This window comes from Saccopteryx leptura, chromosome 9 (assembly GCF_036850995.1).
Source record: "Saccopteryx leptura isolate mSacLep1 chromosome 9, mSacLep1_pri_phased_curated, whole genome shotgun sequence".
NCBI lineage: Eukaryota > Metazoa > Chordata > Mammalia > Chiroptera > Emballonuridae > Saccopteryx > Saccopteryx leptura.
This window is the reverse complement of record NC_089511.1, coordinates 71,804,288-71,826,569: the sequence shown is the minus strand read 5'-3', so window position 1 is coordinate 71,826,569 and position 22,282 is coordinate 71,804,288. Positions and strand designations below refer to the sequence as shown.

Below are 22,282 nucleotides of genomic sequence, written 5' to 3'. Positions count from 1 at the left end.
TCTTCAGATTTTGATCAGAGGACCTAAAATATGCTTGTTGATTAGAATCAATGAACTTTTTCTAATTTTTATTTATTGATTTTAGAGAGAGGGAAAAGGAGAAAGAGAGAGAAACACCAATTTGTTGTTCCACTTATTTATGCATTCATTAGTGGATTCTTGTTTGTGCCCTGACTGGGGATAGAACCCACAATTTTGGTGTAGCGGGACAATGGTCTAACCAACTGAGCTACCTGGCCAGAGATCAAAGAATGTCGAAAACAGAGGTACCTTCAGCTATTTGCTAGCTCAACTACATAGTATAGACATAAAGAAACAGAGGTCCAGAGAGGAACATGACTCCTGACAGTACCTGGCAGAGCCCAGAGGCCTTGTGTGAGTGTGTACACACTTGTGTGGGTGGGTTATCAGACCACTGTCCTCCTCAAGCCCCACTCCCTCTGACTGCAGAGTAACATCAGGAATTACAAGAGAAGCAGCCAGAAATAAAGGATGCAGGAGGATTAAGGGGGAAAAAACATCAGCCTTCACTGGGGAAATTACACTGTACCAAAATGGAACAGAATCCCCACTGACTGTCTTACATGTCCTAGCTGTGTCGGTGAGCCCTGGGAGAAGAGAGCAAAGGGGGTATAAATAGAAGAGAATACTATAATTTAGGCTGAAGGGAGGCAAAGGTGGGCTGCCTGGGGTTTCCATACTCCGAGTGTGGTTTCCCAGAGAGCAACACTGGCATCGTCACTTAGGAGCTTGTTAGAAATGCAGGGTCTTGGAGCCCCACTTTAGACCTACTGAATCTGAATCTACATTTTTTTTTCCCGAAGTGAGAAGCAGGGAGGCAGTCAGACAGACTCCTTCATGTGCCCAACTGAGATCCACCGGGCATGCTCACCAGGGGGCGATGCTCTACTCATCTGGGGCGTTGCTCTGTTGTGGCAGGAGCCATTCTAGCGCCTGAGGCAGAAGCCATGGAGCTGTCCTCAGTGCCCGGGTCAACTTTGCTCCAGTGGAGCCTTGGCTACAGGAGGGGAAGAGAGAGATAGAGAGAAAGGAGAGGGGGAAGGGTGGAGAAGCAGATGGGCGTGTCTCCTGTGTGCCCTGGCCGGGAATCGAACCCAGGATCTCCACACGCTGGGCTGACGCTCTATTGCTGGGCCAACCGGCCAGGGCCTTGAATCTACATTTTTAACAAGATCCCAAGGTAATATATATGCACAATAAAGTCTGAGAAGTACTTCCCTGGGGACCGTGCTTGATGAGAAAGTACTATGTTTTTATTAAGATTGCATGTTTGAAATGCTTTAAGTTGGTTGATGATGAAAAGAATGGGGGTGGTGAAGAGAACTCCAGTGCCATCATGGTGCTTTCCAGGAGAACAAAAGATTGGGAGGGGTTGAAATGCCTATGGGGAACCAGCAAGGAACTGAAATCCCACTGAAGACAGGGCTTGGGAGGAGGCGGGAGTGCGGAAAATGGTTGCAGACTCTTTTCCCAGGTGGTTTATTTGTTTAGCCTGAAAGGTCTCACTGCAGTATTTGTATCTACCAATTGGTGAAATAATCCACGCCGACAATTCTGGTTCTGCTTAAAGTGGCAGTTCTCTAGGACCCATTGACAACCCTACCCCATACACAAGTGCACATGCCCCAACCCTCAAAAGCCAGAGCACACTGCCCATGCTTCCGTTCCTGTCACTGACACACCGCACTCAGCTGGGAACCTTGGGGGAAGTTTAGCTCGAGGCAGGGCTGTGGGCAGATCTTAGTGGGTTTGCAGCTTCTGAATCCCTCCTAGAAAGGGATGGCCCGCAGGAAAGCCCCTGCAGGACTCCTGGAGGCTAGAATGCCCTGCCCAAAGGGGCACGGAACCAGCCAACTGAAGCAGGCTGGGTTGATCACAACAGAACTGGCCACCAGAGAAGGGAGAAACTAAGAGCCAGCCAGATGTAGAGGTAGCAGCAGCAGGGAGTGTGTGCCCTGATGTTGCCACTTGGGATGAATAGCAAGTGCAGTAGGTCACAGAGGTGCATGTCCCAGGTGCCAATTCAGCCAAAAGTCGGAAAGGCCAAGACTTCAGGGAACCAAGTTCTTTCCCGGGGAAGCTGCACTTTTCCTAAGGAAGCCCCCCATTGCTACCCAGGCAGCACAATCACTCCTAGCAAAGCACCAAAAACAGAGCCACTGCTTATCAAAAACCAAATAAATACAACTGTTCCTGGGCAGAAGGACGCCCGCTGGGTCTGCAACTACAAAGTAGCTTTGAAGTCAGGTGAACAGGCTTCTCCCCTGAGAACCCTGGGTGATCTCAGGCAAGTTAGTTTAACAATCAGAGCCTGGGCTTCTTCTGTTACAAAATAAGAGCTAACAGCATCTACCCTAGGACTGTGAGGGCAATTGTAGGCTATGGATACACATACACAACACAGGTCCTGACCCACAGTAGGCATCCAAGAACTATATAGTCTAACCCCCTCCTCACGTGCCTAGGGTTAAGATACCAAGCTGGGCTCTGACATGCTCACACAAACCCAGCCCCCTCACCTTGTTGCTCTAGGTCTGGTTTCATTCCCCATCGGGACCTGATTCTGACAATTGATTCATCCTTCCAACCAGTCCCCTGCATACTAGGCCTTTTCAAGGCTTGTCTGAGAGGTATGGGTCTACTTAATGTTTTCTTATAGGGTTTGTTGTTTGTAGATCAGTAAGTCCCCAACCAATCAAACTCAATGCCCTATTATGAGAATTCCAAAATATATTTCTTACAAACAGGAAATGTACTACTTGTACTTATAATTCTGTTTTGTTTTTTTGTTTGTTTGTTTTTGTATTTTTCTGAAGCTGGAAACGGGGAGGCCGTCAGACAGACTCCCGCATGTGCCCGACCGGGATCCACCCGGCACGCCCACCAGGGGGCAATGCTCTGCCCATCCCGGGTGTCGCTCTGTTGCGACCAGAGCCACTCTAGTGCCTGGGGCAGAGGCCATGGAGCCATCCCCAGCGCGCCCAGGCCATCTTTTGCTCCAATGGAGCCTCGACCGCGGGAGGGGAAGAGAGAGACAGAGAGGAAAGAGAGGGGGAGGGGTGCAGAAGCAGATGGGTGCCTCTCCTGTGTGCCCTGGCCAGGAATCGAACCTGGGACTTCCGCACACCAGGCCGACGCTTTACCACTGAGCCAACTGGCCAGGGCCTAATTCTTTACAGTGTAATAGAATGTCCTAAGTTTGAAAGTTAAGGCCATGATAATAACATTATAATGAAGTTGGCAAATGCATGAACCAGAAATAGATAAGAAATCTACTTCTTGTATATAAAACTGGAGTTTTTAGTTCATGATACTATGAACTGACCTTTCACCTACATGAATGTTCTGGCAGAGCATTCAAAAGATATGCCCTGGCCAGTAGCTCAGCAGATAGAGCATTGGCCTGGCGAATGGGCATCCAGGGTTCAATTCCCGGTCAGGGCACCCAGGAAGTGACCATCTGCTTTTCCTCCCCTCCCTCTTCCTCTTCTCTCCTTCTTTCCCTCCTGCAGCCAGTGGCTTGATTAGATCGAATGTGGCCCTGTGCTGAGGATAGCTCATCAGAGGGTGTCAGCCTCAGGCACTAAAGATAGCTTGGTTGAGAGGCCCCAGCGAGGGTTGCCAGGTGGATCACGGTGGGATCCTGGTCAGGGGCATGCAAGAGTCTGCCTCACTATCTCCCCTCCTCTCACCTAAAAAAATAAAATAAAAGGTAACAAAAGATGTGCAGGATTCAGGACAATTTCTCATTGTGAGGGCCTGTTCTTCCAATGTCTGTTTCACAAGACCTCTAGCCTACATCACTGAATGCCAAAGAAACAGCTCCCTTCATTTCAACAACTAAAACAAACATTTTTCTGGATGCCTCCTAGGAAGCTGAGCTGTCCCGCAGAGACCTGCCTTTGTGGACTGATACTAGGAATGCACTCTAGCACAAGATTCATTTTACTATCTACAGCTGAGTATCTGTCAAGCTATAAGGTTTGAGCATCATCCAGGCCCGTACTTCCCATTTAGCATTGAGCATCACAGTCTCCAAGAAGCTGTTCAAAATCCATGTGTTAGCGCTCTCCTGCAGACCTAGTGAATGAGGAATGAAGTCCACACATATGTATTTTGAGCACCCCAAGATAAGAGTTGTTAAATTCTGTATCCATTCTCATCCATTTCTGCATTTTGCCCCCACAACCAGTCCAGACTGAACCAAGAATTCACAACATTCCAGCCCCAGACCCGGGTCCAGAAAATGTAGTGAAGCCTATGGAGTCTTGTGCTGGCTTTGGGACTCCTGTGCTGTTTGGCTTCGGATGCACCCTTTACCCTTTCTGGGTTTCAGTTTCCTCACCTGAAAACTGGGTGCAGAGGGGAAGCTGCTCTCCAGTTCTGTCAGTTTAGAATTCTCTATGCACTTCTTGGGTGGCACTTCCCAGAAGCCTCTGTTTGAAAATTCCACCTCCCTGTCCCCAGATTCCCAGGAAGGCCCTCAATCATGAGGTTATTTGGTTGTCATCCTGGTGCTTTTTGGAGGATGTGTTGTTGCCAGAATGCCCTGGGAGGCCAGGCTCCCTGTTCCCTCCCCTACCAGTGTTGACACAGATGGGATACAATAAAGAGGCCCACAGTAATAGAAGTCCTGAGTAAACAGAGGACCAAGGTGGCAATTACAAACCTTGGCCTATGGCTACTCCTTGCCTGGCCCTGAAGAACTGGTTTCCAGGGCTGACACACTCAGAGAGGCTGAGCTTTGGACAGCTGAGCACACCTCTCTCCTGAGCTCAGGGGCAGGGTAAGAGGAGAGGTCATCCATCTCTACAAGGGGATGAATATGTTTTATAAAAGAAATAACTCCATGCCCAGGAAGGTTGACCTAGGCAGAGACATCAAGGACAGTTTGAGCTAAGAGCACAGGATGAGCAGGAATTAACCAGGAAGAAAGGATCAAGCAAGTATTCTGGCTGAGAGACCTGTACATTCCAAAGCCTGCGAGAAGGGCAGTGTGGCCTGAGAGATGACAGTGACGGGGAGGGGAGAGAGCAGCTGGTATGTTGGTCAATTGGGACAAATGTGTAGGGCAGGTGTGCAAATGTTCATGCCTTCGGGGACCCAGGCAAGTAAAGTGATTGCTACCACTTGGGAATGTAAGCCTCAGGCTCATTCATTCATTCATTCAACTACTAAATGCTAGGTTGCAATATCCTGAGAGGAGGATGTCTCATTGCTCAAACAAGATCCCTGCTCTCACACAACTTATATTCTAACAAAAGAAAACAGACAACTATATTAAATAAACTATCTGGTAAGTCAGAAGGTGCCAAGAGCTATGGAAGAAGCAGCAGCAAAGCTGAGTATGAGAAATAGACAATGTGGGGCCTGGGACAGCATGTCACAGGTGCTGCCATTTTAAATAAAATTTAGATGATAAGATGGGATCCACATTTCAATTTTCCAAACAAAGTCAGAAATCCAGACTATTTTAAAATTTCTCAATTTTAAAATTGTGATGGAGCCTACCAAAGTCAGGGATTCTTTTCATCCTCTTTGCTAGGGCTACTTTGGTTCTTTAAACAATAGGGACAGTTTTGGCACCCCAAGAGGGAGAGCCCAGTGAAAGGGCTTGTCACTGCCCCATAGAAGCAACCTTCAATACTGCAGCAAAGCCCACAGCTATCGCTTCTTTTATAAGCTCAAGCTAGTCAGAAATCCTGTTTTCTTAGGGCAGACACAGAGGGGTTACCCACAGAACCCCGTTTGCCCGAGCTCTGTTGGGAAGATGGGGCTATTGCTTCAGAAAGAACTGAAGCTCTCCCCAGAGCAGAAATGATGCTGATTGCTGACACTCCCCCACACCTGATTTCCTCTGGGTGCTGGGAGTCAGAGGCAACACGCCCATCACTCTTCATTCTTCACTAGCAGTGGGAAAGAGCAAGCCAGCATAATTTCTAGATAAAAAAGAACAAAAGAGGATGACCATGTTGTTTTTCTTGTTGCAGTCTACATAATTTATCTTGTGATTCTGACTTAACTTGCTGAATTACCCCCACTGTATCATCCATGTTTGTTAATTCCACCTTTTTCAGCCGAGATGGGGGTGGGGGAATCTCTTCTTGTATGCTGATTGCCGAGAGATGTAAAAGGCCATAAAGGGGAATATGACTAAGGTCTTCCCAGAACTTTGGACAACACATTCAATTGTTTTGAAGTTAAAAGTCTACCAATCAAAGAGTAGAGCTTGAATGAATTTTCACTGAGTGAACATCATTGTTCAGCCCTTAGATCAAAAAACAGCATTGCCATTTCAGTTGTTTTTTAAATAAATGCAACTGAGGGCTGAATGCAGATCATAAGCCTCCGGCCTGAGACCTTGGGTCCTTGTAGGATATAGTACTTTGATTTTTATCTAAAGAGCAGCAAGCAGCCCCTGAGGTCATTTTAATCAAGGAGCCTACTGCATCACATTTGTGTTTTAAAACAATCTGCTGTATAGCATAGAGAATGGCTGGGAGAAGATCCAAATGGGCAGAATCATTACAAGGCTTTAGCATTCATCTAGGCAAAGAATGAAGATGGTTGGCTCTAGGGTAGAATGATGGCATCAGTTCAGAAGACAAGCTGTTGGAAAGTGAGATAACAGATTAAAACAACTTTCCCAGAACCATAGACGCTTGTGACTTGGCTAGCACATTTTCGTGTGTGTCTCCCAGCTGGGAGCCTCGGAGGAGAAGTCACATCCATAGCTCAAGGCAAACCTACCTACATCTACTGGGCTATACCTTTAAATTGCTACAGAAGAATTGGGGTACCTCTCCCTTAACCATGGGATTCTTTCTGACTTGATGGTTTCCCCAAAAGTAGAGTTGGTTGCATTACTAATCAATAGAGTGGTTGCATGCATGCTGATGCTATTTCTATCTACTGTCATGTTATGAATTGAATTGTGTCCTCCACAACAATTCATATGTTGAACTGCTAACTCCCAGTACCACAAAAGAAGACCTTATTTGGAAATGAGGTCACTGAAGCTATAATTAGTGAAAATGAGGTCACACTGGAGTAGAGTAGAATCCTATCCCAATATACCTAGTGTTTTTATAAAAGGGGGAAATTTGAACACAGACATGCAAACAGAGGATGCCATGCAAAAATGAAGGCAGCAATTTGAATGATGTTTTTACTAGTCTTATGCCATAAAACCACCAGCAGGGGGAGAGGCATAAGACAGATTCTCCTTAGCCCTCAAAGGATCCAGTCCTACCAACACCTTGATCTCAGACGTATAGAATCCAGAACTGTGAGATAATACATTTCTGTTGTTTAAGTCACTCAATTTATGGTACTTTGTTACAACAGCCCTAGAAAACAAATACACCTAGATCCCCAAACTAGCCCCAAACTTTAGTAAGCCAATGAAAGGGAAATAGGAAGGGCAGGGTGATACAACCATATAATGAGCAGCTTTGCATCTCCTTTGAGCATTCAAGTGTCAAAGTAGTGGTTGGGTGAGGAAGCCTCCAGAATCCATGAGGTCTACTGCGAACTGGCTTCCTGGTGGGCAAAAGCCACCTGAAGCTAGCTAGTCCTTATGGGTCTGTTTGAGGAGACTGCTTCATTCAGTTTTAGGGTAGAAACCAACACTTGCCACTTAGGGACAGATATTGCAGGGAGAACTGAAGAGGAACCATTCACTCACACATTGTATTTTTATTTTTTTTAAGATTTTATTTATTGAGTTTTTTAGAGAGAGAGGGGAGAGAGACAGACAGAGAAAGAGATAGAGAGAGAAAGTGGGGGAGGAGCGGGAAGCACCAACTCAGTTGTTTCTGGTATGTGCCTTGACCAGGCAAGCATGGGGTTTTGAACCAGCGAACTCAGCATTCCAGGTCAATGCTCTATCCACTGCGCCACCACAGGTCAGGCTCACTCAGACAATTTAAATGCCTACTCTTACTATCTACTTTCCATGCATAATTCAAGTATTTCAAATATTTAAACCATTTCCACTGGCCGCCCGGTCAAACATCTAGCTCAGCACTCCTTGGTTATTGCATTATCTTAGACTTAATTAAATTCATTTTATTTGAATATTCCTACAAGTCCCTTCAAAAATCTTACAAAGTTTCTAGCTGGAAACAAAAGACTCCAAGGGAACTACTCAATGTTATCTCAGGACACAAACTCACAACCATAAAAACAAGTCGAACTCAGGCCTGTGGCAGACAGTCAGTTACAGGACATGCATGAATAGGCTCAGCAGAGGTTTGTCTGGACCGAAACCCAGGCTATGTGGAAAGCACTTACCTGTTAAGTCTTCCATAAATGATAACCCATAGCACCAATCATATATCCATACATGAACTGATCTATGAATTCGGTTATATATGGAGAAGATGACCTCAAAGAGAAGACACTGTACAAACCAAGCTTAATTGCTCTTCTTGAACTTGGCCCACAAGCCCTCTCTCGATCAGCCAGCCCCTGCCTCTCTCCCCTTTCATCTCCCCATTTTCACCTCACCCTAAGACTTTATGCCCAGGCATACTTAGAGTCATTATGGAATTTATTATTCAATCTGGTACACTTTTGAGACTGAGGACATAAGTTTTCTGAGAGAACAGGTATAAACTGTACTGTTCTGAGCAACCTGGGACTCCTGATCTCCCTAGCCACATGAAACTACTTAAGTTCCCATAACATGTTATGGGCTCTTACATTCCCAGACCTTTGCATATGCTTTCCCTTCTTCTTGGGCCATCCTCTCCTACCTGGTCTACTTAGAACACTTATAGCCTGCTCCTTTGTAGATCCTTCTCCAAGACTCCTGGGTGGGCTGGGGCTCTCCTTCTCTTGTGTTTCCATTGTTCCTAGAACTGATGACATTCTGTGTTAATTTCTCTGGCTCTCCACAAGACCAGTAACATCTTGAGGACAGATATTATATTTTTTCATCTTTGTGTTCATGCTATAGATACTCAACAAGTACGTGTCTAATCAATGATTTTGTGATTAACTTGGAGAAGAGGTAAGTGTGAAAACTAACTTCAAATGTCTAAAGGGTTGTGACCACAAAGCGGACCTAGGCTTGATTTATGTCACCATAAGGATAGAACAAGACTACTTACTGGAAGCCTCAAGGAGATATATTTCAGCTCCATATTAAGAACTTTCTAGCGAACAAGACTATATAGAAAACAACCAGGCAGCCTCAGGCAGCAGACAGTTCTTTGCCACTAGAACTGTTTTGTTGACTTAGTAAGAATTTTGAGGCAAGGATTCAGGCACGTAGTGGGTGACTAGCCTGGATAACTAACTACCTAAGACTCTGTGATTCATTCGTTCATTCAATGTGCTTGTACTAGGCCCCAGGCATTGCACTAGGAGCTCCATGGATTAGCACAAAACAAACATGCCACTTAACCATCACGTAGAGAAGGCCTTATGCTTGGTAATGAAAAAGACAGATGTAGCCTCTGACCTCTTGGAGCTTATAGGCTTGCAGGAGAAATATGTGTAATTGTAAGGATTATTGGGTATTAAAAAAGAGTGTGAGAGGAGAAATTGGGGTGGGGTTCAGAGAAGAGACATTTAGGTTGAAAAGGAATGAATATAGGAAGCTTGCTTGGTGCCCTGACCTTAGACTTTTCTGTAGGGCTCTCTCTTATCTAATGCCTGCTCTTCCAGTTGGACAACCTTCCTGTCCTAGACTAGTCCATACCTGTCAGCTTCAGAGCTATAAGTCTTTCTCAGATGACAGGTAACCAGGTAAGTTTGAACATATCAGGGGAGACAGGTGGGTGACCATGTGGGGTCTTTAGTCATACCCCTTTTTTCTTCCCCTCTTCTCTGAAAGACCATCAGAAGACTATCACACAGACTTTGGGACAATAGAAGAACAAGCAATGCCATAATAGATATACCCAGGAATTGAGCAGATACTCAAACTCTTTGAGCGCCAACCCTAATCAAACACCAAACAGTAATGACCACAATTCAGAACTCCAGGTATGAAGCACAAAAGACAACAGCTGAGCCAAGAGGCATGGGATCACAGGATTTTCTCCTTTAAACTGATGAGGAATAGCACCAGGATAATACAGCAGCCATTCAAGAAATGTTTGCTTAATATTGATAAACAAATTTTTAAAATACCATGCATCAAGCCTTCACATGGGCCAGGCATGTGCTAGATGATTATAGATACATTATCTTATTTAATCATCAAACAGTCCCATAAGGTTGGCAGAATTATTATTTCTATTTAACAGATGAGAAAACTAAAACTTAGAAGTTATTACAACTTACCAAGGGCAATATATTTAAAGAATGGCAGGCCTGAGTGTCTTCAGAGCCTGTACTCTAGCCTCTGTTCTAAAACCTTTCATGGGGTTAAAGGAAATCCCATCAAAGCAAAGTGGGTCAAAATGAGCTACTCTCTGAACACCAAAGGTAGAGGAGGAAACCCTCAGCAACTTTGCAGGAGAAGAGTCTAAATCCTGAGTTCACAGTATAGGCAAAGTCAAAAGAAAAACAATAAAGTAAGAAAAAAAAACTTTTTATTACTCATATTATAATATGCTAACCTAATATATAATTCATATGTCCATATAAAAAGGCCTAACAAACAGGAAAATTGACAAAAGATACAAACAGAGATCACAAGAAATATATACAAACAGCATTTAAACATATAAAAAGATGTTCAACCCCCCTCACTAAAGAAATGTAAATTAAAACTAAACAAGTTAACATTTATATCCTAATAAACTTGAAAACCTTGTGGGATGCAGCTATCATGGCCTTAAATGTATAATATATTTGGAAATAAGGGAACTGAAAGTCAATGACTTAAATACCCATTTCAAGAAATTTTAAAAATAGCTTGGCCTGTGGTGGCACAGTAGATAGAGCGCCAACCTGGAATGCTGAGGTCACCAGTTCAAAACCCTAAGCTTGTCTGGTAAAGGCACATACAAGAAGCAACTACTATGGCCCTGGCCGGTTGGCTCAGCGGTAGAGCGTCGGCCTGGCGTGTGGGGGACCTGGGTTCGATTCCCGGCCAGGGTACATAGGAGAAGCGCCCATTTGCTTCTCCACCCCCCCTTCCTCTCTCACTCTCTCTTCCCCTCCCGCAGCCAAGGCTCCATTGGAGCAAAGATGGCCCGGGCGCTGGGGATGGCTCCTTGGCCTCTGCCCCAGGCGCTAGAGTGGCTCTGGTCGCAGCAGAGCTACGTACGCCCCGGAGGGGCAGAGCATCGCCCCTGGTGGGCGTGCCGGGTGGATCCCGGTCGGTCCATGCGGGAGTCTGTCTGACTGTCTCTCCCTGTTTCCAGCTTCAGAAAAATACAAAAAAAAAAAAAAAGAAGCAACTACTATAAGTTGATGCTTTCCATTCCCCCTCTTTCTCTCTCTCTCCCCTCTCTGTAAAATCAATAAATCTTTAAAAATCTTTTTTAAAAAAGTATAAAAATACCAGCAAACTAAACCCAAGGAAACTGGAAGAAATAAAATAAGAGAAGCAAAAACCAAAATTGGTTCTTTGAAAAAAAATAAAGCCCAGACCAGTTTGCTCAGTGGCAGAGTGTCACCCAGCGTGTAGATGTCCCAGGTTCGATTCACAGTCAGGGCACACAGGAGAGCTCATCTGCTTTTCCACCCCTCCTTCTCCCCCCTCCTCTCTCTCTCTCTCTCTCTACCTCTCCACTCTTGCAGCCAAGGCTCAATTAGAGTGAGTTGGCCCCAGGCGCTGAGGATGGCTCCAGGGCTTCTGCCTCAGATGCTAAAAAAAAAAATGGCTCTGGTTGCAACGAAGCAATGGAACAATGCCCCATATGGGCAGAGCATCACCTCTAGTGGGCTTGCTGGGTGCATCCAGGTCAGGGCGCATGTGGGAGTCTGTCTACACCTCCCCTCCCCTCACTAAAATAAATAAGTAAGTAAATAAATAAATAAATAAAAACTAAAAATAATAACCTCTGGCAGGATTGATCAAAGAAAGAGAGAGAGAATGACAAATTTAGTCCAATATCAGGAGTGAAAAAGAAGATATCACTATAGTCCCTAGAGACAATGCAAAGATATGACCTATGCTATAAACTTGCAAATATAAGTGATATGAAAAAATCCCCAGGAAATCACAATGGATGCCAACACCAGCATGACAAAAATGTTACAGTTATCTGACAAAGACTTTAGAGCAGCCATAATTTTTTTAAAATGCTTCAAAGAGCAATTTAATGAGCAATCTGAAACAAATAGGAAAAACTTCAATACACGTAAATTTGATAATTTAGAAAAAAATGAAGCAATTTCTTGAAAAACACAAACCACCACAATTCTACCCATATGAAATCGATCACTTGAATTGTCTTATAACTGTTAAGGAGATTGACTTTATAATTTAGAAATTCCCCCAAAATAAATCTCCAAGTCCTGATAGTTTCACTGAAAAAAGTCTAGCAAACATTTAAAGGAAAATTGCATATATACATTTTATACAATCTCTTCCACAAAAAGAGAACACTTCCCAATTCATTTTATGAAGCTAGCATTAACCTGACATAGAAAACAAACAATGACAGTACATAAACAGAAACTACAGATCAGCCCTGGCCAGTTGGTGCAGTGGATAGAGCATCAGCCCAGCAGGGGACATCCTGGGTTCAATCCCTGGTCAAGGCGCACATGAGAAGCAACCTCTGTTTCTCTCCCCCTCCCTCTCCCCTTCTCTACCTCTTCCTCTCTCATAGCCAGTGGCTCAATTGGTTAGAGCAGGGGTCAGGAACCTATGGCTCACGAGCCATATGTGGCTCTTTTGATGGCTGCATCTGGCTCGCAGACAAATCTTTAATAAAAATAATAATAACATTAAAAATATAAAACATTCTCATGTATTACAATTTATTCATTTCCTACTGCTCATGTTCATGGTTGCAGGTGGCTGGAGCCAATCACAGCTGTCCTCCAGGACAACACCAAATTTTTATTGGATAATGCCTAACGTACACCGGTTGTTGTGAGGTCAGGAAGTAAACTTCCCTCCTTTTAATCAAATAGTCAGCTAGCTAATTGCAGAAACCCTTTTGACGAAGAAGATGGCTAAAAGAAAAAAAGATGAGGAGTATCATACTTTTCAGCAAGAATGGACAGAAGAATATGCCTTTGTGGAGAGAGCAGGTTCTGCAGTGTGTCTAATATGCAGTGATAGCCTGACCGGGCGATGGTGCAGTGGATAGAGCGTCAGACTGGGATGTGGAAAACCCAGGTTCAAGACCCTGAGGTCGCCAGCTTGAGCGTGGGCTCATCTGGTTTGAGCAAAGCTCACCAGCTTGGACCCAAGGTCGCTGGCTTGAGCCTAGACCGTTACTCGGTCTGCTGCAGCCCCACAGTCAAGGCACATATGAGGAAGCAATCAATGAACAACTAAGGTGTTACAAAAGAAAGGAATAATTGATGCTTCTCATCTCTCTCCCTTCCTGTCTGTCTGTCCCTATTTATCCCTCTCTCTCTCTCTTTGTCGCTGTAAAAAAAAATGCAATGATAAAATTGCATCTATGAAATGGTCAAATATAAAGCAGCACTTCGACACACGCCATACTACATTTGCATTGAAATATCCAGCGGGGCACAGCAGGAAGAAAGCATGTCAAGAGCTACTGTGCAGTGTGCAAGCTAGTCAGCAGCAACTCTGTGTTTGGACCCAATGAGGTGACTGGAATTTAGCTAGCTTTGCTGGTGCTTTAGCAATTGTGAGAAACGGAAAGCCATTCAGCAGATGGGGAGTATGCCAAAACATTCATGCTTGATGTTGCCAGTGAACTTTTTGACAACTTTTCAGATAAAGACAAGATAATCAAATTAATAAAAGACATGTCTCTGTTGGCAAGAACTTTTCACGATCATACCATCATGATGGCAAATCAAATGGAGGCAACACAAGTGAAGGACATAAATGCAGCACCATTCTTTTCTCTCGCTTTGAATGAGTCAACAAACGTAAGCCATTTATCCCAGTTCAGCGTGATTGCAAGGTATGCTGTGGCAACACACTACATGAGGAAAGTCTTGCTGTTTTGCCCATAAAAGAGGCAACAAGAGGGGAGGATTTATTCAAGTCTTTCACTGAGTTCACTAAAGAAAAAAAATCTACCGATGGATAAACTTATTTTGGTGTGTACTGATGGTGCTCCGTGCATGATGGGGAAAAACAGAGGATTCATAGCGCTTCTTTGTGAACATGAAAAGTGACCCATCCTAAGTTTTCACTGCATCCTACATGAGGAGGCGCTTTGTGCTCAGATGTGTGGCGAGCAGCTTGGTGAGGCGAAGTCTCTAGTCATTCGGGTGGTCAACTTTATTGTTGCCCGAGCTTTAAATGATCGCCAGCTTAAAACACTGCTGGATGAAGTTGGGAATAATTATCCTGGTCTGCTTCTGCACAGCAATGTGCGTTGGTTGTCAAGAGGGAAGGTGCTCAGCCATTTCGCGGCTGTCTAAGCGAAATCTTGAAATAAAAAATGTCGAGCATCCTGAGTTAGCTAACACTGAGTGGCTCCTGAAGTTCTGCTATCTCGTGGACATGACTGAACATCTGAACCAGCTCAATGTGAAAATGCAAGGCGTTGGAAATACAGTCTCATCCCTTCAACAAGCAGTGTTTGCATTTGAAAACAAACTGGAACTCTTCATCACCGACATTGAAACAGATTGTTTACTACACTTTGAAAAACTTTGAGAGTTTAAAGATGTATGCACAGCAAGTGACCATGCTCAACATCTTGATCTCCAGCAGCTAGCGGGCTTCACATCTAATCTCCTGCAGTCATTCAAAGCACACTTTGGAGAATTTCGTGAGCGCACTCATCTTTTTAAGTTCATCACCCATCCACACGAGTGTGCAGTGGACAGCGCCGACCTGAGTTACATCCCCGGTGTCTCCATCAGAGATTTTGAGCTACAAGCTGCTGACCTGAAGGCCTCAGACATGTGGGTGAATAAGTTCAAGTCACTGAATGAAAATTTGGAAAGACTTGCATGACAGCAAGCAGAGTTGGCGAGCAAACACAAGTGGGGAGAAATGAAAAAACTTCAACCCGCGGACCAGCTGATTGTCAAAACTTGGAACAGGCTTCCTGTCACATACCACACACTGCAGCGTGTGAGTATTGCTGTATTGACAATGTTTGGCTCTGCGTATGCATATGAGCAATCTTTCTCACATCTAAAGAATGTTAAGACCAACCTATGATCACGTTTAACGGATGGAAGTCTCAATGCCTGCATGAAGCTTAACCTCATCACGTATCAACAAGACCACAAAGCCATCAGCAAAACCATGCAGCACCAGAAGTTGCATTAATGGTAAGAGGTACTTTATTCATCAATTGGTTAGTAACAGCATTAACAACGTTATTAAAAAGAATTCAGAGACTTATTGTACTTTAAAAGTGTTGGTCTTACATAAAATGCACACATTTACTTGTATTTAGTGTTAAACATATTGTATTGCTCTCACGGAATTACACTTTAAAATATGTGGCGTTCATGGCTCTCTCAGCCAAAAAGGTTCCTGACCCCTGCTCAACTTAATAAAGAACATCTACAAAAGCCCTACAACTAAGATTATATTTAGTGGTTAAAGACTGAATGCTTGCCCTCTAAGATCTGGAACAAAGCAAGGATGCCCATTCTCACCACTCTTTATTCAACATAGTATTAGTGTAGTAGGCAGATAGACCGACATAAGCAGAGCAGGGACAATAGGCCAGGTACAGAAGGTCACCAGGGTGGAAAGCCTCAGGTGCCTAGCAAAGGGGAAGACAAGGACCTCACCCCCAGGGTACCTTTTCTTCCCCTAGTATATCACTGGTCATGTAGTTTTTTACCCTCTCCTGGCACGTTGCTAGTCATGTGGTAGACCCCCTTAGAGGAGGAACAAGGGGCCAAAGAGTGGCCACATGGGAGTCCCTTGCAAGATCAATCTCTTAAGCATTAAGTCTGCAAGACAATTAAATTTGACCTGCATCATGTAGACCTCAAGTATGTTTCAGCTCCAGACCCAGAGAAGCAGCAAAACTAGGCAAGCTAATCTCAGGACCAGCTGCATTGACTAATGGCCCCCTACCCTGCTGCCAACCAATCAGTGGAGACAACTCGAAAGGACACACCTGGAAAGCTGATGAATATTCTATTGAGATCCTGCCCTGTGACCACCCCTAAAATTTCCACCCTTAAAACCCTTAGGATGGAGGACCCAGTGCACTCTCTCTTTGGGGAGGACACTTGTACTTGTGCCTTGCCCTGTCCTCCTACTCTTCCCCTCACTCCTCGTGAGTTACTATTACCTTTTTCTTTCATAAGCTCCAAAGATCCCTTCTTTTGCTCTTTAACTTGTTTTCTGAGCCCATTTCTTCTACAACTCACTTCTTCTCCTTCAGTGACTTTCTAAATGAACTTTCTCTTATAGTTTGAGTCTTGGCTCTGAATTCTTTCCTAGCCAAAACTCAGGTACTGAGGCTGCTAACACCTGGTGCCCTTCGTGCCACAATGTTAGAAGTTTTAGCTAGTTAATAGGCAAGAAAAGGAAATAGAAAGCACACAGACTGGAAACAAATAAATAAAACTCTCCCTATATGCAGATGATATTATTTTTTGCATAGAAAATCCCAAGAAATCTACGTCTCTTCTAGAACTAATTAGTGAGTACAACAAGGTAGCAGAATACAAAATTAACATACAAAAATCTATAGACCAGCCTGACTAGGCAGTGGCACAGTGGATAGAGCATCGGACTGGGATGCAGAGAACCCAGGTTCAAAATTGCGAGGTCGCTGGCTTGAGCATGGGTTCATCTGGTTTGAGCACAGTTCAACAACTTGAACCCAAGGTTACTGGCTTGAGCAAGGGATCACTCACTCTTCTATAGCCCCCTGGTCAAGGCACATATGAAAAAGCAATCAATGAACAGCTAAGGTGCCACAATAAAGAATTAATGCTTTTCCTCTCTCTCCCTTCATGTCAGTCTGTCCTTCTCTTTGTCTCTTTCTGTCTCTGTCACACACACACACACACACAAATCTGTAGACTAGCAATGCGCACATCAACATTGAAATTAAAAATACAATACCATTTACAATTGCTCAAAAAAAACTTAACAGAATATGTATGAGTTTTGCATGCTAAAAACTACACAATGATTATGGAAGAAATCAAAGAAGATTTAAATATATAGAAAGACATACCATACCCATGGTCTGGAAGACTCAATTTTCCTCAAATAGATATCCAGGTTTAACTTGATTCCTATTAAAATCCCAGCAAAGGCCCTGGCCGGTTGGCTCAGTGGTAGAGTGTAGGCCTGGCGTGCGGGAGTCCCGGGTTTAATTCCCGGCCAGAACACACAGGAGAAGCGCCCATCTGCTTCTCCACCTCTCCCCCTCTCCTTCCTCTCTGTCTTTCTTTTCCCCTCCCGCAGCCAAGGCTCCATTGGAGCAAAGATGGCCCGGGCGCTGGGGATGGCTCCATGGCCTCTGCCTCAGGCGCTAGACTGGCTCTGGTCACAACAGAGCGACGCCCCGGATGGGCAGAGCATTGCCCCCTGGTGGGCGTGCCAGGTGGATCCCGGTCGGGCGCATGCGGGAGTCTGTCTGACTGCCTCCCTGTTTCCAGCTTCAGAAAAATACAAAAAAAAAAAAAAAAATCCCAGCAAAAATTTTTGTAGATACTGTATAGATAAAGATTACCCGTATTTCTCCATGTATAAGATGCTCCCATGTATGAGACGCACCTTAATTTGGGGGCCTGAAATTTGAAAAAAAAAAAAGTATTACATAAAGTTATTGAACTCAAGTTTTATTCATCATAAAATTCATACAACTCCTCATCACTGTCAAAATTCCCACCCATTAGCTTGTCCTCATCTGTGTCTGATGACAAATCACTTCTTCAACAATGAGCACAAAAACAAGCACGAAAAAGTGGGAAATGCAAGTAAAAAATCTACAACCACTATAAAAGATGCACCTAGTTTTTAGACCTCAAATTTTTTGTAAAAGGGTGTGTTTTATACATGGGGGAATATGGTATTTTAAAATTTATATAGACAGGGAAAAGAACTAGAGTAGCTAAAAATCTTAAAAAACAAAGCTGGCCTGACCAGGCGGTGGCACAATGGAGAGAACATTGGACTTGGACGCGAAGGACCCAGTTTTAAAATCCCGAGGTCACCGGCTTGAGCATGCGCTCAGCTGGTTTGAGCAAGGAGCAAAGCTCACCAGTTTGAGCCCAAGATTGCTGGCTTGAGCAAAGGGTCACTCGGTTTACCATAGCCCCTCCCCAACCCCCACCCTCACCAAGGCACATATGGGAAAGCAATCAATGAACAACTAAGGCGCCGAAAGGAAGAATTGATGCTTCTCATCTCTCTCCCTTCCTGACTGTCCCTATCTATCCCTCTCTCTGTCTTGATCACAAAAACAAACAAACAAAAACAAAGCTGGAAGTCAGTGCTATTGTGATTTAAATAAGAAATATATATCTGGTCTTCAGGATATATATTTAAACCCTTAGAATTTCCTAAGCCATTGGAGAGATAAAGGTCTCTTTTTTTATGCATAATAAGCCCCTTTCAACCACATCTGGGTTTATGGTAATGGCATGACTTTTGGTTGCCAAGGGAACCTTTCAAGCTCTCCCCCACATCTGGGGAGGGGAAAGGGATTGGAGGTTGAATGGCCAATGGTTTAATCTATTATCTATGTAATGAAGCCTCCGTAAAAACCAAAGAGATAGGGTTTGGAGAGCCTCCAGAGTGGTAAATGCATGCGTGTGCTGGGGCAAGGTGCACCTTAGTTCCACAGGGACAGAAACTTCAGCACTCAGGACCTTTCTGGACCTTATCTGTGTACCTTTACATCTGGCTATTCGTCTGTATCCTTCATAATAGCCTTTATAATGAACTGGCAACATAAGTAAATGTTTCCCTGAACTTTGTGAGCCATCTAGCAAATGATTGAACCAAAGGAGGGGATCACGGGAACCCAAGTTATAATTGGTCAGTCAGATGTATAGGTGACAAACTGGACTTGCTACTGGTGCTTGAAAGGGGGAAGTCTTGCAGGACCTTTAACCCATGGCACCTGATGTTATCTCTAAGTAGATAGTGTCAGAATTGAGTTCAACTTGTAGAACACCTAGTTGGTGTCCGCTGATAGGGAGAACTGCTGGTTGTGGTATCAGATTGAGAATGGAGGAGAAAATGCATTTTCCTGACAAAGTCTAGCACTAGATATCAAGATGTATTTAAAAGGACAGTTAGACTAGTATTGGTGGAATGGTAGACAAAAAACATCGGAAAAGCAGAGTCTGGAGACAGTCTCACACATACGACACTTGAATTTCGATAAATATGATACTGCAGAGAAGCAGGATTTGATGTGTTTTAAATAATGGCGCTGGATCGAAAGAATATTTTTGTGAATAAAAATGTGGCTCTTGACCCCTATGTTACACCATACACAAAAATCAGCCCCAGCCTGACCAGGCAGTGGCGCATTGGATAGAGCGTCAAACTGGGATGCGGAAGACCCGGGTTCGAGACCCTGAGGTCGCCAGCTTGAGCCCAGCTCATCTGGTTTGAGCAAAAGTTCACCAGCTTGAGCCCAAGGTCACTGGCTCGAGCAAGGGGTTACTCTGTCTGCTGAAGGCCCGTGGTCAAGGCACATATGAGAAAGCAATCAATGAACAACTAAGGTGTTGCAATACGCAACGAAAAACTAATGATTGATGCTTCTCATCTCTCCATTCCTGTCTATCTGTCCCAGTCTATCCCTCTCTCTGACTCTCTCTCTGTCTCTGTAAAAAAAAAAAGAAAAGAAAAGAAAAAAAATCAACCCCAGATTGGTATCTAAATATGAGGTAAAACAGTAAATCTTCTGGAAAATATAATAATACAAGAGATAGCCTTGGGCAGGCTAAGAATGGGACACATATACCACTAATCTTTAAGGATGAGAGTAATAAATTGAGCTATGTTAAAATTAGGGATTTTTCTACATCAAAAGGCTGCCTTTGGAGACAGAAGAGCAAGTCACAGAGTGAAGAATATATTTACAATACACATAACAGGATTTCCCCAATCATCAGTTCCGCATCTGTAGGGTTAAATGAGTTGATACAGCACAGTGCCTGGCATGTAGGAAGTGCTCCATGAAATCTTACATCGCTTCTCGTATAACTGAGGCATCCAGGCAGGGGTGCTATACTCAAACTGTTTCCAGGCAGACAGAATCTCTCTGCTTTTTCTGACACTGCACAAAGAAAGATGTCACAAGGCTTTCTTGACAATTCTTCTACAATCCTTACAAAGCAGTGTTGAAGGCAGTCCCTAAGGCATCCCCTTTGTCCCCCCAGTTGCAATCCGCATGCAGACCAGGTGTCCAGTTCTAAGTGACACCATAGAAGGGTTAAGAGGTGCAATTGGGCCTGGCTTGTAGTGGTGCAGTGGATAGAGTGTTGACCTGGAATGCTGAGGCCACCGGTTCGAAACCCTAGGCTCTCCCCATCAAGGACATATGACAAGCAACAAGCAAACAGTGAACAACTAAAGTGAAGCAACTAGAGTTGATACTTCTCACTAGCCCCCCTTTGTAAAATCAATAAGTAAAATCTTTAAAAAAAAGAACTGCCCATCATTCCTTTAAAAAAGAAAAAAAGAGGTGCAGTGGGGAGGGAGTGGCATTTACTCTTAGCTGTGCTGCGCAGTGGGGAGGGGTCCTGAGGTGAGCTCAGAGCAGTGGGGAGGGTGTGGCATTTACTCTCAGCTGTGCTGCTCACTGGGGAGGGGTCCTGAGGTGAGCTCAGAGCAGTGGGGAGGGAGTGGCATTTACTCTCAGCTGTGCTGCTCCCTGGGGAGGGGTCCTGAGGTGAGCTCAGAGCAGTGGGGAGGGTGTGGCATTTACTCTCAGCTGTGCACTGGGGAGGGGGTCCTGAGGTGAGCTCAGAGCAGTGGGGAGGGAGTGGCATTTACTCTCAGCTGTGCTGCTCCCTGGGGAGGGGGTCCTGAGGTGAGCTCAGAGCAGTGGGGAGGGTGTGGCATTTACTCTCAGCTGTGCACTGGGGAGGGGGTCCTGAGGTGAGCTCAGAGCAGTGGGGAGGGAGTGGCATTTACTCTCAGCTGTGCTGCTCCCTGGGGAGGGGTCCTGAGGTGAGCTCAGAGCAGTGGGGAGGGGGTCCTGAGGTGAGCTCAGAGCAGTGGGGAGGGGTCCTGAGATGAGCTCAGAGCAGTGAGGAGGGGTCCTGAGGTGAGCTCAGAGCAGTGGGGAGGGGTCCTGAGGTGAGCTCAGAGCAGTGGGGAGGGGGTCCTGAGGTGAGCTCAGAGCAGTGGGGAGGGTGTGGCATTTACTCTCAGCTGTGCTGCTCCCTGGGGAGGGGTCCTGAGGTGAGCTCAGAGCAGTGGGGAGGGTGTGGCATTTACTCTCAGCTGTGCTGCGCACTGGGGAGGGGTCCTGATGTGAGCTCAGAGCAACAGGCAGGGGCTGGTCAGGAGGGAAGAGAGCCCTCTCTTCTTTCAAACAGACTGTTATTTATCATAACAGTCATAAGGATTCCCAGGAGCATGGAAGAGGGGCTTTCAGGATGGTTTCAAAGGTGCCGCCCCTTCCTGCCCTAGGCAGGCCCAGGAGCAGCCACGGTGCAAATGAGCACCATTCCGACCTGTGCGGTTGGAGGAGCATTCGGGGCCAGCGCTAGGTCAGTGGCCACTCCCAGTGTGCCCCAGAGTGGGATAAGTCCCCACCCCTCAGCAGAAGGACTTCGGTGGCCTCTAGCTCTCCTCCTGTTTTTCATTCCTTTCCGGGAGAGGGACACAGAGTCTGAAAGCATCAGGCCACTTATAGGAAGCCAGGGCAGTGAGGAGGAAGCCCCTTGGAGAGGCCCAACACTGTCATCTTTCGGGCCAGAGGCTTCACCACTGGGACAGCATCAGGAGCTATGTGCAAGCCTTTCCGTAGTTAACAGCTGCCCTGATTTCCCCACCGCCCTGTGGACTGGGCATCGTCCTTACCTGCCTTTTACAGGTGGCCAAACTGAGCTTCAGAGAATAGTTACTTACCCAAAGCAGTTCTCAGGCTACGGACCTACCCCACTTTGCAGACCTGCCTCTGTCACAATACCAATAATGAGATATAATGAATGACCACTTTTGAGCATCTCTTAGGTGTCATGCATATGGTCATTAGGTGCTTCACTTATATTATCTCACTGTCCTTCAGAA

General features: G+C 45.1%; 2 protein-coding genes across 2 annotated transcripts in view; one reads left to right on the top strand and one right to left on the bottom strand.

The window, feature by feature from the left end:
* Positions 1–5,926, bottom strand: part of SGPL1 (sphingosine-1-phosphate lyase 1) — a 70,377-nt gene extending 64,451 nt beyond the window's left edge. Inside the window, exon 1 of the mRNA XM_066349597.1 lies at positions 5,869–5,926. Coding sequence (XP_066205694.1) covers positions 5,869–5,911 — 43 coding nt within the window. The 5' untranslated portion in view covers positions 5,912–5,926. The remainder of the gene's footprint in view (positions 1–5,868) is intronic.
* TBATA (thymus, brain and testes associated) overlaps positions 1–22,282 on the top strand; it is a 41,978-nt gene that overhangs the window by 3,131 nt on the left and 16,565 nt on the right. The window lies entirely within an intron of this gene.